The sequence below is a fragment of the Mirounga angustirostris genome, unplaced genomic scaffold, assembly GCF_029215605.1.
Source record: "Mirounga angustirostris isolate CCGP_5_RB_7025 unplaced genomic scaffold, mMirAng1.0.hap1 SCAF_3, whole genome shotgun sequence".
Taxonomy (NCBI): Eukaryota; Metazoa; Chordata; class Mammalia; order Carnivora; family Phocidae; genus Mirounga; species Mirounga angustirostris.
The window spans coordinates 141,622,135-141,645,009 of NW_026991711.1; the positions used below are offsets into that span (position 1 = coordinate 141,622,135).

The 22,875-nt window shown below is 40.2% G+C and overlaps 1 protein-coding gene across 22 annotated transcripts in view; it reads left to right on the forward strand.

Moving 5' to 3' along the window:
* The window catches only part of OSBPL6 (oxysterol binding protein like 6), a 198,710-nt gene extending 177,357 nt beyond the window's left edge, over window positions 1-21,353 (forward strand). For 15 of the 22 annotated variants that reach the window (XM_064586753.1, XM_064586758.1, XM_064586754.1 and 12 more), the window contains 12 exons: window positions 1,059-1,166; window positions 2,814-2,951; window positions 7,786-7,873; window positions 8,384-8,637; window positions 9,387-9,524; window positions 9,843-9,906; window positions 11,710-11,788; window positions 13,534-13,678; window positions 15,624-15,768; window positions 17,235-17,361; window positions 18,820-18,942; window positions 20,414-21,353. In XM_064586753.1, the coding sequence (XP_064442823.1) occupies window positions 1,059-1,166; window positions 2,814-2,951; window positions 7,786-7,873; window positions 8,384-8,637; window positions 9,387-9,524; window positions 9,843-9,906; window positions 11,710-11,788; window positions 13,534-13,678; window positions 15,624-15,768; window positions 17,235-17,361; window positions 18,820-18,942; window positions 20,414-20,522 (1,518 nt within the window). In that variant the 3' untranslated portion in view covers window positions 20,523-21,353. Of the gene's footprint in view, window positions 1-1,058; window positions 1,167-2,813; window positions 2,952-7,785; window positions 7,874-8,383; window positions 8,638-9,386; window positions 9,525-9,842; window positions 9,907-11,709; window positions 11,789-13,533; window positions 13,679-15,623; window positions 15,769-17,234; window positions 17,362-18,282; window positions 18,632-18,776; window positions 18,943-19,478; window positions 19,702-20,413 lie in introns of those variants that run through there. The other 7 variants (XM_064586765.1, XM_064586767.1, XR_010410225.1 and 4 more) reach the window with 6 other exon arrangements.
* Window positions 21,354-22,875: the final 1,522 nt, after the last annotated feature.

Here is a 22,875-nt window from a genome sequence, read left to right on the forward strand (position 1 = left end):
CAGAGTTAGAATTATGATATTATATTTGTATGTGTATTGGTTTACTATATCCATACACTCCATCTGAAGAAAAGCAGTATGCCCGTTCTCTGGGGGAGATGCCTTTGTAAGTCCTGACATTTCTCTTCCACCCAGTAAGGCATCCACCTCCCTCTTCTCATTGCTGATTTTAATGCAAAGGAAAGGAACTGTCCAGCTTCTCTTTGGGCTTTGTTCTCCCATGTCCTTTGATCCTTGATGTAATTCCAGTTCGCTACATCTATCTTATATATAGGGAACAAACATGTGCCCATGCATCCATGTGATGCAAGTACCTTTGTCCACAGGGCACCTCTAGGGAGTAAAGCTTATGTAAAGCTATTCTCTTCTTGCCACACGTCCTAAACTGTTATACCAGGTAGCATTTTACTGATGCAGACTGAGGGTATATTGAAAGTAGTGATGCTGATAACTTGGAGTTAGTTCCTTCCAGTGATATGTTCTTTATTATGCTTGTCCGTGTCTACACTGCTCAGCTTTTGGGCTGCACTTTCATGTGTATGTGCTCCTAAAAAATGAAAATACAACTATTTTTTCACTGGAATAAAATATAATTTTATAAATTAAAGCCAGTTTATTGTTCATCCCACTTCCAAATAATTTTTAATATCACTATCTGGCTTGGAGACAACTCCCAAATTTTAGAAACTAGAACCAAAAATGGAAAGAATCAGTAGTTTTTATCTCCAGCTGCAAAACATAATATATATGTGGTGGTAGACCGGCCTTGGATGTAATGGGCCTGAAAGGGGGAGAAAATTCCATGAATCATTTTTATGAAATCCACGAACTCTTTCAACCCACTAACCTACTAATTAACGCTCTTATTTTATAAAAAATTAGTACCTTAATTCTGAGCCATTCATTTCCTTCTTACCGGTAGGATCTGGCCTATGATGACTCCAAAAATTATAACTAAGAGCATCATAGACTCTTGTCCAGTGTGTATTTGTGTGTTTATTCTGTTTTATGCTTGCTTATTAACTTGAAATTACATGTGCAATTTTTGTTATTTTAAGGCACTCAACCAGAATGCTGAACTAAGAAGTCGGTTGAATAGAATACATTCAGAATCTATTATTTGTGATCAGGTTGTCAGTGTAAATATTATCCCTAGCCCTGATGAGGTAAGATTCATTTTTAATAAATGGAAAATACTTACTTTATAGCATCTAAATCAACTACATATTTTGGGGTTTTTTTATACAGTTCTTTCACTGCTAATAAGATTCTCTGCATAAATATTTGTGTTGTTGACAGTTCGGTGTTCTTTGGAGTGAAGGATGTACATGAGCTCAATATCATTTATTCTTGGTGATCAGTCTCTATTTGTATTTATATCTCTGTTCACCTGATGCCACTGAATATTTAGTTTATATATCTATTCCAGCTTGTGAATTCTCTGTGTCTGTCACAGTCTTCCTTTGAAATGTTCCTTATCAAACGGCCCATGAAATGTTGGGGGGAAAAACATACTTAGCTGAGAAGATGCTAAATGAAGACTTTCTTAAGGTTTATTTTAAAAGCCCTATCTTAGGAGAAATCACCTAACCTTACTAAAATAATACTAATGATGCTGTTATAGCCACTAATAGTGATGCTGATAATTAATAGCTAGCACATGTCAAGTGAGCGCTTACTATGTGCTGAGTGTCGTGCTAACATTACATGTGTTATCTCATTTGACACTCCTAATGATCTCTGAGGTAGGTGCTATTATTACTCCATTTTTCAGGAGAATTTTTGACATAATGCTAAAAGGACAGGAAAACATTCAGTATTTGGGCTAGACTTAGTGTATAATTCTGTTTATAACCCTTTATAAAAATTACTATTTTATAACCATGAGAATTTACACTTTTCAACAGTAATATTAGAGCTTTATATACAGTGACATATAATAAGGTGAGAGTTTTAACTCATGTGAAGGTCATATTTCTAGAAAAACATAAATTTTACTAGAAATCTACAGGTGCCAAGGTCCTGGCATCTAATTGCTTAGGAAATGCCATCCCAAGACAGCTTCTTTTTGATTTAAGTTGCCAACCCTACGTCCACTCACCTTCGTGCATCACATGGCATCTGGTGACCGTCATGCTCACTCAACTGCTCAGAATCCAAAAGTATTTCTACAACTTCATCATTCAAAAATTGTTAACAGTCTTAGTTTGAATCTTTGCAATCTGACATTTGTACTATATATATATATATATATAAATAGTATTGAATAAAAATACAGTTTGCCATAGATTTAATACTCGAGTCATATTATCTCATTGGTTAAAGTTCAAGACCAAATTGGAAAGTGACTTTTATATATTCTGTCTTAAAAATTTAGTTTTATAGAGTCTTTTCTTAGCATATCTCTAGTGGTTTCTACAAATATGTCTTGAGATTTAGCATACTGGTTAGAATATAGCTAGTAATGACGGATCTAAGAATATGAGAATGAACCTGTCTCCATAATCAATTCAGGGTCTTCATAGGGGTTCAAGCTGTTTAACTCCACTTAATATCCATTAAGCATTGATTTGAAATCAAGTCACAGTACCATCACCTTTCAGCCATGCCTTTTGGATTCTTTAGACATATTAGAAGGAAACTTAGGCCATGATCATTACTGAGTTGCAAGTGAAAATTACTTGTCACCACTCTTTTAACATATGGTGTGCATTTCTCTAGAAATCTGGTCTAGTACGTCATGGTCTAATTTGAACAAATAGCTTTTCTTTCAAGGGAGTAACAATGACACCAAATGCTTCTGTCTTCTATAGGCTGGTGAGCAAATCCATGTCAGTCTCCCCCTGTCACAGCAGGTAGCCAACGAGAGCCGCCTCTCCATGTCAGAGTCTGTCTCCGAGTTCTTTGATGCCCAGGAGGTGCTGCTCTCTGCAAGCTCATCAGAGAATGAGGTAAGGTTTTTTGATGTGTCAGCCCCAACTGCTTCTGTTTTGTTTTGTTTTTTAATTTTTTTAATTTATTTTTTTATTATTATGTTATGTTAATCACCATACATTACATCATTAGTTTTTGGTGTAGTGTTCCACGATTCATTGTTTGCGTATAACACCCAGTGCTCCGTGCAGAACGTGCCCTCTTTAATACCCATCACCAGGCTAACCCATCCCCCCACCCCCCTCCCCTCTAGAACCCTCAGTCTGTTTGTCAGAGTCCATACTGCTTCTGATGAGGAATTTGGGTGAAAGAAAGTAAGACTATGGGGACATTTTTTTTGTTCTTTTTTTTTTAAATCACAGTAAGATTCTCAAATTGTAGAAGAGCCAAAAGCATGCGAACTACATTGGTTCCCATTTACTGAGCACTGAACACTTCTGTGTGCCAACTTACTACTTATTAAATTTGATGAATAAAAGGAAAGAATTTAGCATTCATTCGGATGCTGTTGTATGATTTGTATTTCAGGATAACCAAATAGTTGATGGCAGAGTTTTTTGTAGAAGGAGACTAGTTAAAGGTAGAAAGAAAGGATGAAAGAATTTAAAAATCACCATGTATATGTGTGTGCATGCACGCACGCACGCACATACACGCACACACACGCACACACACATGCACACACGCACACACACTACATCTTTACCAGAGACATGAATTTGAGCTTCTTTAGGAAGGTGATGTCTAGAATATCTGGTTGGCTAATTAAGGGTTTTGGAGGTTACCACTGGCTAACATAAAAACTTTTTCGTTATTTTTTACTGAGGTATAATTTACATACAACATTATTTTAGTTTCAGGTGTACAACATAAGAATCGATATTTGTATATATTGTAAAATGATCACCACAATAAGTCTAGTTAACATCTGTCACCGTAGTTACAGATTTTTTTCCCTGTGATAAGAACTTTTTAGATCTACTCTCATAGCAACTTTCGGATACGCAATACAGTATTATTAACTATAGTTGCCATGCTGTACATCACATCCCCATGACTTATTTATTTTATAATTGGAAGTTTGTACCCATAAAGATTTTTTGGATTGTTCTTCATGCTCATAAGTCTTGGCTAGGTCTTGGAAGCTGGGAATCTTCATTGATCAGGTTGCAGAAATTGATTCTTTTACTGAAATTTAGTCAAGCATACTTAGAATTTTCTTTTTCTTTTCTTTCTTTCTTTTCTTTCTTTCTTTCTTTCTTTCTTTCTTTCTTTCTTTCTTTCTTTCTTTCTTTCTTTCTTTCTTTCGGCTTGGGAGAAGCAGCCAAAACTCCTTCCCACACAGTTGATTAAAAATTTTGTCATTTGAGGTTGCAAATCTGTACTGCATTTTTACAAAAAGGAAATGAAATAGTTGCTGAATGTTATTTCCATATGCATAGAAAATAGATTGGAAGGAAACATCCTGATAATTAGTTGTAGTTGTTTTTGGATGTTTGAAATTATGAGGGATTTTAGAAACAAAAATAAGTGGAGAAAGAAAGAAATAATGACCACATACCACTTTTATAATGGGGGAGAGGTAAAATAGCATTCTTGTATCGCGTACTGAATTTGTTACCACACCAAGCCACGCACCTGCCTCTCCAATCCGTGGTCCTATGTTTACCGATTCACAGAGACTCCCGGGTACAAGCCGGGGTACTAGTTTAATTATTCATAATGATAATTGGTCAGATGCTATCAGATGGACAAAATAATTATGCTTGCTGATTCGTGTCTCTTTTCCTAAGGCCCACCTGCATGGGAAGCCTAGCTCTAGTCAGGAGGTTGCTTGGTGAGCAAGGAACAGGAGCAGGAACAGTGACTTGAGTGAACTAAAGCCTGGGGGGCCGGGATGTCATAACTCCACTCTTTTGTCTCCATTATAGGGATACTGTGCCACATGGACACGGTATTTGTGTTTGGGAGCCAATCATGCCAGAGACATGCTACCAGCATTTTCTTTTCTGACTCTCTTTTCTTTGACCTCCCGTTGCTGGCCGGTCCTTCATCCTGTTCAGTCAGGCTCCGGTCAGATTTGGCTTCATGTTACTGGAGCTCTGACCCATCAGATGATGACTTTGTAGCTGTCTCTCTGAAAGCAACCTAATTTCCCTATTTTTAAGTCCTTGGAGGCACACTGGCTGGGGACCCAAGTGCCACTCGTAGCAGACACTGACAATACGGAAATGAAGGGGACGTGACGTGGGTTATTGCACAAGTCCAGGCAGCGTGGTGGTACCAGCTCTGAGGAAAGAGTGATCCTGGTGGCGGAGGGAAGGACAGGGGTTGTGTGGAGATGATGTACTCACCCGGAGGCTTTGTGAGTTGATCAGACCTCTCAGTGGAGTTATCTGGCCAGTGTTTGGGTATTCAGATCTAAAGCTCAAAGAGAAAACGGGTCTGAAGAGAGAGCAAGAGTCAGCTCAGGATCCACATAACCAGCCACCTGTGAGACATTGCCCCCTGGGTACTCCACAGAACCTCTCATTCGGCATGTCCAAAAATGGATTAATCAGCAAAGCCCGTACCCACACCCACACCCCCAAGTGGGGAGAAACCTACCCATACTTCTCATATTGCTTATCCTGGTGCTCTTCTGCCCAGGTGTTCACATCAAATACCTGGGTATTGTCCTTCACCGCACCTGCCTTACTAGGACCAGCCACCCACGCTGATTCACTCACTGGGTTCTGTAATGTCTGTCACCTACATCCTACCAAGTCCATACATCTTCCTACAGCTTCACTGCCACTACTCCAATTCAGTCCTCCATCATCTCCCCCCTGGATTACCTGACCAGTCCCATTACTGGTTTCTCTGCCTCCCTTCTTGCCCCTTTAATCCATTTTCCACTGGACAGCCTGATTCATCCTTCTGAAATGCAAATCTGATCATGTCCTTATTCCCCAGTGTCCTTAGGATAACTACCTAAACTCCTTAGCCATCATACAAAGACCCTTATAATCTAATCTCTGCTCTCAGCTACAGCCTCTTGCAATTTCTCTTCTTCTGGATCCTTCCAGGGGCCAAATATTTGCTAACTGAATGAAGGAATGCTTGTAGCACTTTAACACATGATTAATCTGAGAAACATCTGGGCATTAGCTGTCTTACATTAACATTTTCCATGAGTGAGAGAAAAATCCCCTCTATGTGATATCTACCAACACACTTCATTTAATGGATGTTCAGCTCCTTTAAAAAAATGCTATTTTTGCTTCCAGAATGATCTACTTCCTTTCTTCTGCTATCACCTTGTTTCCACAATGCTATATGCCTGGTCACATTTAGGGAAAAAAAAAAAAAATTCCCTGAACTCTTTTGAATGCCTAAGCTCTTCAGGAGAAATATTTGTCCTCAGGACTTCTTGACCAGGGGGAGAAAATGAATGTGTTAATTGTTTTATTATAATACTACAGAGCCTTAACTTTGTATACAGGATAATGTGCATGGACCACAGCCAGACGGGCCAGCCTTAGCTATTGCTCACACATATGGGAATATAGATCTTACTCAGGGCCTACTGTCGTTGTGGAATTGTTGTACATTCTACATGGACCATTTTAGAAGGAAATGGGTATCAGACCATTTTTTATCATATATTACTTTGGGAGAGATGAGAAATTCAAGAAGAATAGACTGTTTATAGCTTTTTGTAGGATAAACATGAATGTTTTCTTAATAAATTCAAACAGTACACAGGCATGCAACATAAATTTGGTTTGAACAGGCATTTGTCTCCTCTAACATAATTTGGTGTGATTAGCTTTTTTAAGAGAAATCATGTAGAAGAGTTTGATTTACTTTTTTTTTCTATCAAGCTTAAGAAGGTGGCTCTCAGATACCTGATGATTTTACCGTCGGCTCTTTTGCAGTCATTAGGAACTGGAAACCATTTGCGGTGGGAAAACATGAATCAGAACAAGATTTTATTCTCAATTTGCCATCTTTATAGACTTGCTCAGTCTGCAAAGCAAAACTACAATTATTCATTTATATATGCAATAATTCTATCACTGTTCTCCCTAAATATAGGAATTCTTCTCAACTTTATTTTTTTTTTAAGATTTTATTTATTTGACAGAGAGAGACAGCGAGAGAGGGAACACAAGCAGGGGGAGTGGGAGAGGGAGAAGCAGGCTTCCCGACGAGCAGGGAGCCTGATGCGGGGCTCGATTCCAGGACCCCAGGATCATGACCTGAGCCGAAGACAGACGCTTAACGACTGAGCCACCCAGGCACCCCGGGAACCCTTTATGTTGACATGAAAAGACCTTCAGAGTCAGACCCTCTTCCTGTTCACCCCTCCCTCTGTCTCAGACACTCAGCTTCTGAGCATTCCTAGAATGGAATGTTCCTCTCATGTTTCTCTGCGTTTTTGTACACTCTCCTTTCTTCCTGTGCTTCTCCCCCTTCTAAAAACCTCTCCAACACCCAGTGCCAATTTTATTTACTCTGGGCAGCCCCTCCTGATTCCTCTAAGGGGAGGATAAGGCCTCCTTTTTTGTACATTCTTACTGTATTGCACTGAAATACTTCTGATGAAGTACTGGCCTCCCCCAGACCCCCACCCTGGATAAGGCAGGGGGCTACTTAAACACAAAGGCTGCTTTCCAGCCATGCTGTATTCTGGCTCATGACTCACTCTCTCTCTCAAGTGTTCGTTGCACATACGCCAAATACACTTCCCCCCGTGACCTGTGCTTTTGCTTATTTGGGCAATGTTTTGTTTGTAGTCATTTGATTTCCTAACCTTTCAAGACTGAACAAGAATTCTGATCCTTTCTATGTTCTTCCCCTTTTTAGGCTTCAGACGATGAGTCTTACATCAGTGACGTGAGTGATAATATATCTGAAGACAACACCAGTGTTGCGGACAACATTTCTCGGCAAAGTATGCATCCTTTGAGCTCCCAGCTTGCTCTGTCTTCTTGCCAAGTTAGAACGCTGGTGATTCAGTGAACAACTATTCTCTCCCCTCACTGATTGTTCCTTTTGCAGCCGATCATTCAGTACATTTTATATTTGTATAATCTGTTAAGGTAAATGGTTGAAAAATCCGTTAGGGAGAAGCTTAAATGAAAAAGTTTTACTTCTTGCTTAAACCAGAAGTTTGAGTCTTTCTTAATAAATGTATTTAATTTTTAAAAATTTGACTTATCTTTTCTAGAATAATATTTGAGCATATGTAATACCTTGTTAAAAAAAAACTGTACATTGATGTTTTGTGCATGTATAAGCAACCGTGTGTTGAAATAATTCCACTCTTGAGAGAGTATAATGGAGGCTTAAGAAATGTATCACAACCAGAAGTATTTGAAAGAATTATTTTCTTCCCAGATGCTATGAAATCAAAAAAGCGAAGTATCTTTTATCGTGCTTCTTGTCTTTGTCTCCCTTCCAGTCTTGAATGGGGAGCTCACAGGAGGAGCCTTCCGAAATGGCCGTCGAACATGCCTGCCAGCCCCCTGCCCCGACACCAGTAACATTAACCTGTGGAATATCTTGAGGAACAACATTGGTAAAGACTTGTCTAAAGTCTCTATGCCTGTGGAGCTAAATGAGCCACTCAACACCCTGCAGCATCTCTGTGAGGAAATCGAATACAGTGAGCTTCTGGACAAGGCTTCAGAAACTGACGACCCCTACGAGCGCATGGTAATCCATAACAGAGCAGTACCTTTCGGGGAGTTGTCAACCCTAGACGTGGACTAAGGCACAATTCATTAGGATGGCATATTTGGTTTCTGCATAACATTTCCACTGCATGGGTGAAGGAGGAAACAGTTCATTTGCACAAATTGAGCAGGGCCCCAAAATTTCCAGATACCTCCATAGGCAATATGTGCTTTGTGACCTATCTTTGGTCATGAGTATTTCTGAAGTTAGGATGTAAAGGTATCACACTCCTTCCAGGTTTAAGGCATGCCTAGCCTTGCCCTAGCAGCTTTTCTTGAAAGCCAAGAGCCCATGTGTTCAAGAACTTGGGTCAGAGAAAGGAACCTCCTGTTTGTGCTTTGCCCTGGCCTCTACTCCACACAACTGTGGAAAACTGGACTGCCCTCCCGAAAGTACCAGCAGCCACAAGCCTCCTGCTCATGGTGCTAAGTTGTGCAAAGGACTAACCTATAAACTGGGTTTCAGAACCTCTGAGCTCTGTGATACTCGGGAAACTGGGTGACAGCTGAATGAAGAATATTTGGCCTCAGATGCAAGGACTTTTGCTTCTTTTTCACTCATTTTTTAACCCATGAGTTTATGAAGAGTCTGTGCAGGTAATAGAAAAAGCAACCACCATCAAATCAGCACCCATGGACAGGGGTGTGTAAAACCTCAAGAAATAAGGGACAAACAGACCTGGAAGTAGTCTCTCCTATATTATTTTCCTTTCTTAAATGTTTTAACAGGTTCTTATTGCTGCATTTGCAGTTTCAGGATATTGCTCCACCTATTTCAGAGCAGGAAGTAAGCCATTCAACCCTGTCCTTGGGGAGACTTACGAATGCATTAGAGAGGACAAGGGATTCAGATTTTTCTCAGAACAGGTAGGTCCCATCGGACACACGGAGGTTTCTATGCAGACACTGTAGGAGGACAGGTTGATGATGAAACAGCTTTTTGATAAACTACTGTTTGCAGTGGGATATGATACCAGTTAACAGAAAACTCTGTTAATATATATAAGTTCTCTGAGTTTAAGCATGAAGTCTTAAAGTGGAAGATTCTGACAATAATTCAATAATAGAGATGGATGTGTTGACTAGTTTATATTTGGGGGTAGCCAGTGTATGTTGGAAAAAAATGATCATTTATGGAAGCTTTAACTCTGATGTCATTGCCTTCTCTTTTGTTTTAATTACCAGGTTAGCCATCATCCACCCATTTCTGCCTGTCACTGTGAATCCAAGAATTTTGTGTTTTGGCAAGGTTTGTATTTCAGTTATAACTTCAAAATCCAATTGGCGAGCCTATGAAACAGTTTCTAGTTTCTAAAGGAACATTATGCTCAGGTTAGATTTTTACCTTTGGGGCTCAGAGAATGTTAGTAATTGGTGTGGAATTCAGTTTGAGAAATTAGATTTCCTGGTTTAAATATGAAACCGTGTCATCCAGGAGATGAGATTGTATACCTAGGAAACAAAGCCCTGGGGACAGCCGAGCTCCGTGCCAACTGTGTCAGCTCAGGGCTATCATTTTACCTCATTATGCCTCATTGACTGCATCTATAACATGGAGGTTCTATCTGCTGCCTTCTTGCTTCTTGAGGGTGTGCAAGGAGATCTTAATCGTGAAAGAAGATTCTGTGACACATCATCTGTGGTCACAGTCTATTTAGATATGTAAACATTGTGCTGATTTGTGGTCTTTAACTCACTGAGACTCAGGGATTCGGATTGAAGTCTCTACTTGTACGGTGCCCATTGTTTAGTCAGAATGTTACAAACTCACATAAAATTACAAGTTTCAAAATCCCTTTAGAAAGAAAAATATATACAGTTGACTCTTGAACAAAACTGGGGTTAGGGTACTGACCCCCACACAGTCTAAAATTCATGTGTTACTTTTGACTCACCAAAAACTTAACTAGTAATAGCCTACCATTGACCAGAAGCCTTACCAATAAAGTGTAAACCGTCAGTGAACACGTATTTTGTATGTTATATGTATTATATGTTATATTCTAATAGTAAGCTAGAGAAAAGAAAATGTTATTAAGAAAATCATAAGGAAGAGAGAATACATTTATAGTACTCTACCTCATTTATCAAAAAAAATCTGCCTATGAGTGAACCCATGCAGTTCCAACCCGTGTTGCTCAAGGGTCAACCATGTATGTCCATTTAACCATTAAGTATAAATTGTTCCTTCATGTTTGGAAGGGGCTTCATTGATCACAGAATATCTCTTCTCATATGCCCTTTCTCAGTCTGCAAACACACAAAATGATAGAGCACTGTGACTGTATTTTATTGCAAAATACGAAAATACATCATTTCTTGGTCATAACAAAGTGTCAGAAATTTTGTGGAGATAGCACTAAGCTCCCTTACTTAGTTCATCAAAATGGGACCTAGTGGTTATTACAAATGCACAGGCAAACCTGAGTGTCCCAAGTAAAACATAAAACCATCATGTGAGATAAACACTAAGCCCTGGGCCATGTCTTAACCAGTGTATGAACACGTTTGTTAATTTCACTTTCTCATAAATTTTGCTTACCCTTCTGTATTTAGAGGTTTTGTTTGTTTGGTTTTCTCTGTTCTCCCAAATCATATAACTTTTCAAATCAGTGTGTATATAAATCAATGGTATTGTCATACTGCAATTATTTTTACTGTGCATCTTATTTTTTTAATATATATGTTAACTATTTCTACCATTTAGTTAAAACTTTTAACAACATTTATTTAGACATTATCTGTGTATATATGTGTATGTGGATTCACATACACACATACTGCTCTGAGCTTTTCCCAGTTTTATTCGTTGAAACAAATATGGAACATGAGTTCTGGAGAAACATAGATAGTAGCTTTTTTTGGTTCACAGTTAATTTTTTCACTTTGGGCCATCCCCAGGTACATGACATGTTAAATCAACAATATAGAATCAATTGTTGATTGTAAAAGTTCTTTGTGAAATGTAGAGTATAATACAGATGTTAGTTTTTATAGACTAAATGATTAGATATGGAATATATATTTCTTCTCCTCTGCCTATGTTGTTTAGATATCAGATGGAAAAACAAGTTCTGGGGGAAGTCCATGGAAATCCTGCCTGTTGGAACACTGAATGTCATGCTTCCAAAGTAGGTTGCTTTCATCTTCCTTTTGGTGTCTTACCTGCTTTTTAAATCAGAAATGGGTCTTTGAAACTCTAGAAGGTGCCAGTGATCCATTTCCAAAGCTTCTGTTAACTTCTCCAAAGTTTTGAGAATGGACCCCCACAAAAGCAAATGAGCACTTCAGGGTATGTATCAAAGCTCCCTGCTTCTCTCTTCATATCCTGTATTCATCAAGTCAATGCCAGCTACCTGCCTGTCCCAGGTACCATGTTAGTTTGCATTTTAGAGCAAAGGTTCTCTTTTTAGCCACTTCTTTTCTATACAATATGTATTTTCACTTTTGAATTCATGTTAGATCCAGGGACTATTTTTAATGTCTAAGTTAGTTTATTAAAGAAGAGTGATAGAATCTTTTCATGGTATTTTTCTAAAGGATATAGCCTATAAATTTTTAAAAATTAATTGAAGTTTTCATTGAGGCCAAAGGCTTGATTGTTTTTGTTTCTTTCTTCAGTTGGTTGGTGTTGTTTGGTTTTCTTTTTGTTTATTCAGTGACAGAATTTGCTGGTGGATGGGATATGAAGGAAGGTGGGGAGAGAGGAGAGTTCCCAGGGCCACAAAATAGACTATTTTTTTTTTAGTTTAAATTCAATTAGCCAACATATAGTACATCATTAGTTTTTGGTGTAGTGTTCAATGATTCATTAGTTGTGTATAAATATACTTTAAATATTTGCAAACTCATGAGAAGAAAGAGTTTTCCCAGGTATGTAGAGAGCCTGCATCATACCAATTCATAAATTTTTTTAGGAACTTAGAAGTGTTTTATTTTAATTTGAAATAACATTTTATTTGAAAATACAGATAATCTGCAAACTTAAAGGTGATCTGAAGCTATGTCACCTCATTCCTTGGCAGAAACTCTGTAACTTCTGTAACCCAGAATTTCCATTAGACGTGCTATCTATGATCATTAGTCTTTTTTCAAAGAATTATTCACATTTTTGGTCTTAATTCAGAGTATGAAACAATGTCCTCAGGGTAATCTTTCTTAAAGGCACATCCTATCGTGCCTATCTCCTCCCTCAAATCTTTCCACGATGGCCCATTACCTGCAGTATGAATCCAGACTCATCGGAGCATTGTTGAAGGCCTTCCCTTTGCAGACTGGCCACCCGCTACACCCATTCACATGTGGCGTACCCCTGGCAGGCCCCCAGATGCATCGTGCTATTCTGGCCTCTGTGGCTTTGTCAGTGTGTTTCCCTGGCCTATAGTGCCCTCCTATCCCTCCTCCAAGCTTAGACTGAATCCAGTCTTCTCCAGCAAGTCTTCCTGGATACTCCCCCCACATTCCAGGCAGATCTAAGGACTCCCCCTTCTGTGTTCTCATGACATTTCCTCATCACATTTTATTACAAGTATTTGTTGCCATGTCAGTCTACTCCTACCATACTGTTGGCTCCAAGAGAGCAAGAGACAGATCCTATTCAACTTGGTGGCTTTAGCACCTGGACTATAGAAAGCACTGAAATGCTCCTTAAATGAATGAATCATATCACGAGGGTCCTTGACTACATAGAAACTTTCAGCAATTAGAGGAAAATGAGGGAAATTAGAGGAAATTGAGGGAAAAGGAAGGAATTGGAGGAATTAGAGGAAAACGAGGGAAAAGGAAGTTTTGGCCAAAGAATATTCTCAGTCATAGAAATGGTACTATATATTTGTGACCTTCATTGTTTTTTAATCAACATTGTATTTTTCACTAGGTATGGAGATTGCTATGTGTGGAATAAAGTCACCACGTGCATACACAACATTCTCAGTGGGAGGAGGTGGATAGAGCATTATGGAGAAGTAACCATTAGAAATACCAAAAGCAGTGTTTGCATTTGCAAACTCACATTTGTCAAGGTAAATGATAATCCTACAACAGTAAAGAAAAAAATAATATAAAATGCTTCGTAAAGGAGAAATATAAGTTACCTTAAACGACAGCAAGTGAGTCTGTCCCATATCATTGATCCTTGAGGACGTTTTAGATAAGAAAGCAGAACCAACTGGTGGAGTTACTCAAGGTATGCAGACTTCCGAACATGCGGAGGTCAAAAAAGGCACCATCTCAAAACAGAAGAAATACTCTTCTTTCTAAAGATTTTCTTTTTAAGCAGCCAGTCAGTATTCATTAAGTAAAATTCCAGAAAACACTTCTTGCCTGAAGTGAGTCTTCTGGCTTCTATTTCTGTTCCTGCTTGATTGCAACAGAGTCAAGTGATCTTATTTTAGGGAGCTAATTATAATGCATTTGTCATTTCTGAGGATGCATGTGGATGATAACTTCCAGTCACTATAAGCTTATCCAACTCTGCCACTATGATGGTCCAAATTTGCTCAAGAAGAAGCATCCTCTTGATTAACAAGAAAAGATTCCTGAGATAGAATGCCTACGCAATAGCATTTTCCCTTAGTCGCTCTGGTCTAAAGTGGAATACACGGTTATCGCCCTCATGGTTAGGTGTGCTCCTGAATTCATCGTGGTACAGAAACCCCACCAGCCCTTTTAATCTACTCTACTCCTGATCTCATTCTACTATGGCAGAAACAGATAACATATTGGAGTCTTAAAACTCAAAACGTTCTCTTCTTAGGGAAATCCTTTGAAACCATACTGGAAGGTCATGTTAGTTGGAATTGAAGATCTTTAATTTACTCAAGATGTTTCTCCCATTTTCCTTTTTTTGCTTGTGGACTCATTAGGTGGCTCAGAACTGAAAGACCAGGCTCATTACTTGCTCTGGTTGGGTGATGACAGTCAATGTGTGCGTTTAGTTTTGCAGGCCATGGGAAGCTTCGATTTAGTCCTGCCCCTAATATTTGCAGAGCTCAGGGCAAAAGTACAAATGGAGACCCCATTCCATATGTGTAAATATTTTTTTTTTTTCATATGTGTAAATATTTAAAATTTGTAGATCAAACCTACAGTTTGTCACATGACTTACGTTCTGTTCTTTCACTTCGACAAATATTCCTTTTGTAACAAAGCCCGCGCGGCCAGGTTGGGCACTTTAGAAGTCCGAGCTGGCAACCCGGCAGTGCAGGAGAGCCAGCCCTGACTCATGGCCTTCCTGCCCTCTCCCCACCTGTGACAGCCTCTGTCCTGCCCCACAGGGGGCCTCACCCACGTGTAGGAAGGCAGTCCAGCGGAACGTCTAAGCTCTGTCCACACCTGCCTCAGACGGCCACCCCTGGCCGCCCCTCAGGCCTCATCACACCCTGGTGGTGGGCGGTCTGTCCTTTGGAAGGATGAATCCAAAGAAAGTGGAAGAAGCTTAGAGTGGTTGGGAAAGGGAATTCTAGGACCTGATCTAGAAGGGGCCATGGGATCCAGATGGGTAAATGCCCACAGACTTCTCATCTCCTAGGGAGAAGTATGGCTAGAAGAGGGCCAGAGCAGGGTTTTCCTCATGAAATTTAGCCATTTACAGGCACTATGAAAATTACTTCCCAAGTGACTTCTACAGCACGGCCCACTGAAACTCATTAAGATCCATGAACGAGGGGGAAATTTGAGACGGGGGCATCTAAGGAAGAAATTACCAACCGGTAAGTTAATACTAGGTTATTAGGAGAGAAGCTGAGCCTTTTCTGCCCTAGCGTAGAGTAGAGCTGATCTCTCTCTTTAAAGTTAAGCCCACTAACACTTGGAAAGCCAACCTTTCATATAAAACCTTTTGAGAGAGATTTCTGGAAGTGGTTTGAATGAGCGACTTCAAATTTAAGAATGTCTTCCATTTGGAAATTGGAGGGATTAGTGTTATGAAACAGATTGGATGTTTTCATTGGGGTTTGGTTTTTGCAGGTGAATTATTGGAATTCTAATGTGAATGAGGTCCAGGGGGTCATAATGGATCAGGAGGGGAAGGTGGTGCACCGGCTCTTCGGGAAGTGGCATGAAGGGCTCTACTGTGGCGTGGCCCCCTCTGCAAAGTGCATCTGGAGACCAGGTGAGATGGGTGTGAGCATCTTGTGTCTGGAGGGCACCTGGAGTGACAGAAGGACGGGAATGTCACATCTCATGCAGTTCACCATATGCTTTCTTTCATAGTGAGATTAAAAACATAGATGCTTAAAAAAAATTAAAAATAAAATAAAAAATAAAAAATAAAAACATAGATGCTTAAGTTAAGCATGGTTATATTTTTTACTTAACATACAAATGAGGTGAATCCCAACTTTTGATAATAAGGAATTATAAAATTTAGGCCAAATCTGACATGTGGTCAGAGATGAGGCTTCATGTGATGTCATTCTAAATGTAATGCCTACCTTCAAAAGCTAGGTATGTTTTTAAAGAGTTTAGGCAATTGAACTATATAAACACAAATCCTTACTCATTTAGTCTCTGTTCTTTTTTTTTTTTTTTTTTTTTAGATTTTATTTATTTGATAGAGAGAGACACAGCGAGAGAGGGAACACAAGCAGGGGGAGTGGGAGAGGGAGAAGCAGGCTTCCCACCGAGCAGGGAGCCCGATGTGGGGCTCGATCCCAGGACCCTAGGATCATGACCTGAGCCGAAGGCAGACGCTTAACAACTGAGCCACCCAGGCGCCCCTAGTCTCTGTTCTAATAAAACAAGGGAAAAACGTGCAAACATCTATAATCCACAAAGTCAATAACTTAACCAGAATAAGTGATCTTCTCACTTGAGCAGCAAAAAGCTGCAATATGTTGACATTTAATAAAAGATATCAAGAGAGTTCTGGTAATACACTAGCAATAATTAAATATCAAGGGTAAATAGAACAAGTGTCCACAGGGTACTTATTTTCATTGCAATTTTGTCAGTTAAGTCCTAACTTTAAAATTAGTTGTTGGTTTTCTAAGAGACCTCAATGAGTATTTAAATTTCCTGCTGATAGAGTGGTTAGTTCATTCATTCAGCAGCTATTTCTTGAGTAATGACTATGCATCAAGCTTTACTCTAAGAGCTTGGAATACATCAATGAGCAAAGCATACAAAGATCCTGCCTTTGAGTTTAGTTAAAAAGTGCCAGTGAATATTAATTTAGATCTGCATCTTTTTCTTTTTCTAAAAGGAAGTAAATTGTGTTTCTGGTGATATCTTAATGTTCATAGTTAATCACCCTGGCATTTAGTTACCCAGTTGAATATTTGAGGAAAAAATGATGACATTGTTTACCCAGTAAAGAATACTCTATGTACAAAGTTTTATTTTAAAGGCTGGGTTTCATTAAATATATGAATCAACCAGTTCTGATAAGTAACACAAAGTTTCCTATCTAGCCAAACACAACCAATTTAATCTGCCTAAGAAAAATCTTAATCTGATTTTTCTGACTACAAATTTAGTATTCGTGTGGATATTAGTTAAGCACTTGGGTTAAGTCACCTTCTGCAGGCTTCCTTAAACCTCTCTGCCACTCACTGTGGTTTATGGGCATTATTCCAGGTTCCATGCCAACCAACTATGAGCTCTACTATGGCTTCACGAGGTTTGCTATCGAGCTCAATGAGTTAGATCCTGTCCTGAAAGATCTCCTTCCACCGACAGATGCCCGATTCCGGCCAGATCAGAGGTGAGCCTGGCAATGATGTTTGAAATGGACACTAGATCATGGCATGGCCCTACGGATGCCACCGAAGTTTATTTTCACCACCCTCATTTATTTATTCATGGAATCATTCGTGAATTCCCTCATTCCCTTATTCACTCCGCACCACTGGAGCCTTCTACCCTAGCTAAGACGGTATTCTTGGGTGATCGTAACAGATGTTTAGCTTAACAAAGTTTCCCACAGAAGATAACACAGTTCTTAACAAAAGGTCCCTGCCCCCCAACCCCAAATTCACCAGAAGTGTGCAAATTTGTGAACTCTGCTCCACTAAAACCTCCTCCAGGGTTTTCACCTCTTTACTTCTACTACTCTGTCACATGGACTATCTTTTAACCTGAAGAATAAGAAGATAAGTTACAGGAACATCTAGAAATGCTCCAAGCCAAGTCCGGAGTTTGTCCAGCGTGGTTTTGATCCCATGGGATGTGAGGTGTACTCAAAATGTAGTCCCTTTAATACCTTCTGATTCTTATTTTTTATTATTCTTATATAGTTCTGTATGCATGTTGTCCATTCCGACAGAGTTAATTTTACTTTTTCCAAAAATTCTATATGCCACACAAATTCCACCTGAGATCATTTTCTGTTTCCAGTGTATCTGTGGCTTTATGTGTTTTCTGCCAAAAAATTCCAGTGCTGAATGTCCTACTATTCAGTCCTCTTACACTTCCCCTGCCCCCAGAACATGAGGTCTCACGGTCTGACATTCCAGTGTGTCAACAAACTTCCCATGGGCATCACATTGAATCCCTGTTCTTTGCTCTCATTTTGACATTTAAATATAGGTTTTGCAAATCCCCACTAGGTCTGCTTTTTCTTTCTCAATTCTATTCCAGTATTCCCTTCCTGAATTTCATTTATGATTCATTTCCTTTTTTGCAGCCTTTTGTAATTTCCCCCGGTGTTAGATTCTCTTTTTGTCACCAGTTTTACTCTCTTCGATAAAACAGGAGAAAACTCCTTCCCTCTCAGTCTGTTCTAAAAGTAGGTGGAGAACAGCCAGCTACCATCCTCCCTCTTCTGGCCTTTACCAAGTGTTTTTCCGATAATATGGAAAAGGAGCTCAACCCCGTACTTCATATTGTCCTGAGCCTGGACTCTCCCATCATCCTGAAAATCTCAAGTTACAGAACCCAAGAGAGCACAGAAGAGTCTCCAAGGCCAAACTACCCGCCTTCCACCCCTAGCTTCACATTGCTGTACCCAGTAATGCAGTTGACATACACAGCAAGTATGTTATTGGTGGGCAGACAGACAGAGGTAGCATGGCCTGGGGTGGGAGCAAGGGCACATTATCCGAGTATGACTGTTCACCGTGTTATGTTCTCAGCAACTAGAAGGTAATTTTATACAAGACGAGATTATTTTTTTCCCAGCAAAGAGGATGGTGTATTAGAGGGATAACTGTGTTCTGCTTAGATTTTTGGAAGAAGGAAATTTAGAAGCTGCGGCCGCAGAGAAACAAAGAGTGGAGGAACTCCAGAGATCTCGAAGGCGCTACATGGAAGAAAACAACCTTGAACATATACCAAAATTTTTTAAGTAAGTCAGTTCATTCCTATAACAAGTTCATGTTTTGCAGATGATTGCCACCAGCCATGAGAAACTCCAGGTGTAAAGGGAAAATGAGGGATAGTTTAGTGTCCAGGGAGCTTAAAATTAAACTGATTCGGGTAACTTTGGTTTTGGTAGTGAAAGTATTGAACCAGACTTTGCACTTGTGAACAGTTTGTTACCACACAAATCAATTCTCCTCCACAGCTCTTCTTTTCGTGGGCAGCAAAAAGGGTGAGGGCCTTGCACAGAATGCTCTTTGTACTTCAGCTATACCATTGAGAATGGTAGAAACTTCTTTCCACCCCCTCAACTCAAGGCCACAGTGGGACCCCACTGCCCGCAAGGTCATCCTGGCTTCAGTAGTATTTAATTTTATTTCTGTCATACGGGGCTTGTGTCATTCAGATTTGGCCCTTCTGTGGGATCATCATGGGTGATTATTACAGGATTATTTGTAGGATTATAGATACATCACACAGATGAAGAAGCTGTATTTTCCAAATCCATCTGTTACCCTCCAGAGCCAGGACACATCAGCTCAGAATAACCTCATGTCCTTTCGAATCGCCATCTCGTGACTGCCCTGGGGAGGAATGCGGCCTTGCCCTTTAGCTGTTGAAAGTGCACCCTGGGCGTGGAGCACGCAGGGCCTCATGGAGCTACTGTGGTTGCATACCCTTCCCTGCAAGTGAAGCAGAGACTATTCTTGTGGGTCTGGGGCCTGAAGCTCTTAGTACAAAACTTGTACGTGCTTTTTTTTTTTTTTCTTTTGGTAAAGATTTATTTGAGAGAGAGCATATGGGGGGAGGGGCAGAGGGAGAGAGAGTGAGAGAAAGAATCCAGAGCAGACTCCACACTGAGCGTGGAGCCCAGTGCGGGGCTCCATCTCACAACCCTGAGATCACGACCTGAGTCGAAATCGAGAGTCAGCGACTGTGCCACCTAGGTGCCCTGTACCTGCTTTTTTGGGGGGCAGTTCACTTTCTAGCCTTGCCTAGAAGTGATTTATTTGTGCCCCTTTTCCCTCTCCCCATGACCCCATCCACTCCTATTTCAAATAAGCAACACAAACAAAAAGGACTTTGTTTTTGGTCAAAATAGTCAAGTCAGGGGCACCTGGGTGGCTCAGTCAGTTAAGGGACTGCCTTTGGCTCGGGTCATGATCCCAGGGTCCTGGGATAAAGTCCCACATCGGGCTCCATGCTCAGCGGGAAGCCTGCTCCTCCCTCTGCCTGCTGTTCCCCCTGCTTGTGTGCATGCGCGCGCTCTCTCTCTCTCTCTCTGACAAATAAATAAAATCTTAAAAAAAATAGTCAAGTCATCAATAAGCAGATAGGACACTAACTGACTTACAAAGTACCCCTTATGCATACACATCCTGTCTACGGGAGCGGGTCCAATGACCAGGCCACCTTGACGTCATTTGTGTCTAATGTTGATTTTTGTATTTCCACAGAAAAGTCATTGATGCCAATCAAAGAGAAGCCTGGGTTTCTAATGATACCTACTGGGAGCTGCGAAAGGACCCTGGGTTTAGCAAAGTAGACAGCCCTGTTCTTTGGTAAACTGAGAATGTAGAGCTAGCCAAACATATCATGCTCTGAATGAATAAATAACTATGCACAATTATGTTTCCTAGAGCTCCGCGTGGTTTCTGGGTCGACTGAAAACCGACCGTTTGCTTTTCTATTCATCTTTATAATGGACTTTCAGAAGTGCATTAGACAAGGCCCCTAACCACTTTTGGATCCTTTCTGTTTTGCTGCAACCATATCCCTTAAAAAACACCCACGCCCTCCTTGAAAAGCAGAATAAAAGGAGAATATCAAATCCAAAGTCTGAAGTGTTTGTAAAGAAAACAAACTGTCACTGGTGCTTAAAGCTGATCCAGAGAGTTTAAAGCAACATGACATATAAACCACGCTTTTGGTCCTTTGTCTGGAAGCACCATCCCCGCATCTAGAAGCTCCTGTACCACGGCACTTGGTCAGCTCGGACTTCGAGTGTGTCCGTTTGATGTGGTGTACTTGTGCTGACCTTGTCAAAAAAGATGTGATACTCCTCAGAACCCTGTTCCATCTGTACGCCATTGTTCATGCCTTAAGAAATGCAAAGATGTACAATAAATCATTTTTTAAATGTGTGCTCATAGGTTTATGTGAGGGACAGTTCTTTTGAATCACGGCATGATTCACTTTCTGGGCTCAGAACAATTATGAGACTAACGTAAGTGGATTTTAAGAAAGTAAACTACACACGCTTTACTTTGATATGCTGGTGACTGTCTCCTCTCTCTGAAGGGCAAGAAGGAAAAGGTGTGCTCAGTAGATCTCTGTATTCACATTGCTCGTCAAGTTCCTGTCCTGCGCCCAGAAAATAAACCCTCTTCCGCCTAATCTCACAGTGTGCCCTATTCTTTGGCAATATCTGTATTTGATTTGAACACTTGGCATCAGTGTTAAAACCGTAGACGGAAATAGCAGAAAGCATGTGGAATGTCTGCGTGGGCTTAGGAGTCACTGTAAACGGAACTATTTCTGAGTGGAGCACAATGTAACCCGCATCTCTGTCCTGGGCCCCGGCCGTGGGCACTCGCGGAAACCCACTGGGAACAGAAGCGAGACTACTAGTAGCTTATTTGCATTGTTTAAATGAGTTCTATGCAAAATCATATTTTATATTTTCATCAAGTGATTCTGTATGATACGTAACGACGTATTAGGCATTTGCCTTGCTATTGGCAGAGATAATAAAATAAGCTAAGGAATTTATCCATCCCAACAAAAGCAGGGGGGAGGGGCAGAAATACGCTTTGCATACTTCAGGATTTGTTTTTTCTTCCAATATACAGAGGCTTTTGTAAGAAACTTGCATCAGTGTTTCTGAGTTTCTAATTTTAGTATATGTGCTGCCAAAGCGAGCACAGTGTTCCTGAGTTTCTGCACGTAGATGACTATATAAATGCCTGTATGTTTAAAAAAAAAAAATCTCTTCAGAGTTTTTCCTAGAGAATTATAAAAGTACATATATTTTATTCTTAGAGTCTTACCATCAGATTTTAAGTGCTATTTTAAACTCTGATAACAAGGTTATTGGCATTTACATTTTGTTATGAGCTGTTGATTTTAGTGTTCTTTCTCCTCAGCCAGGCGTTCCTAATTAATAGCCAACCCACTCTCAAACCCCAGCTGCCGCGGAGAGCGGAAGGGAAAACTCTGGAGTCTCCACTAGGTGGAGCAGTGTGTCCTGAAACTCATCCCCCTCCTTGTATCTGAGGCCCTACGTTATGTGTACCGTAGGGTTTAAAGTGGAATTTCCTTTTCAAAAGTAAGCTCCCTAATCCATCCCCAGATGTAAGCATTCCACTGGAGCAACAGCCTCCCTAGGATTCTCAATGCCTTTAATTCCCATTTTAAATCTGTAGGTGGCTTGCCTCGAGGTAGTAAAATTATTTCCTTGTTACTGACTTTTTTCTGTGCATTCGTCGTCTTTTTATCTGCATCCTGAGATACATGCCTTTAATTTTAATTAGAGTTTAATTAGAATTCAGTTGTCTTTCCCACAGAAGTCTGTTCTCCCACAGTCGGTAAAGCTTTAAATACTATTTAAAGGGGTTCTGGTCTGTACTTACTAGCACTTCCCTGAACAGTCTCAAAATATGTAGCCTAAAAATAAGAAGAGAATTCTGCAAAGCAAAGGTACTCGAACAGAGAAGCAGGAAGGTGAGGCATTAGGTGACCATGGGTGTATCAGTCAGACAGCTGAAAGAGGACCCAGGGCCCATCAGGGAAGCAACTACCGTACCTGGCATTCGGGCTGAAATTGAGAAAAAGAGTAACTACTAGAAAGGACCTTCACTAGATAAGTTCAAGCTACAAATCAAGTAGGTAAATGTTGGTCAGAGCTAACCTGAAACTC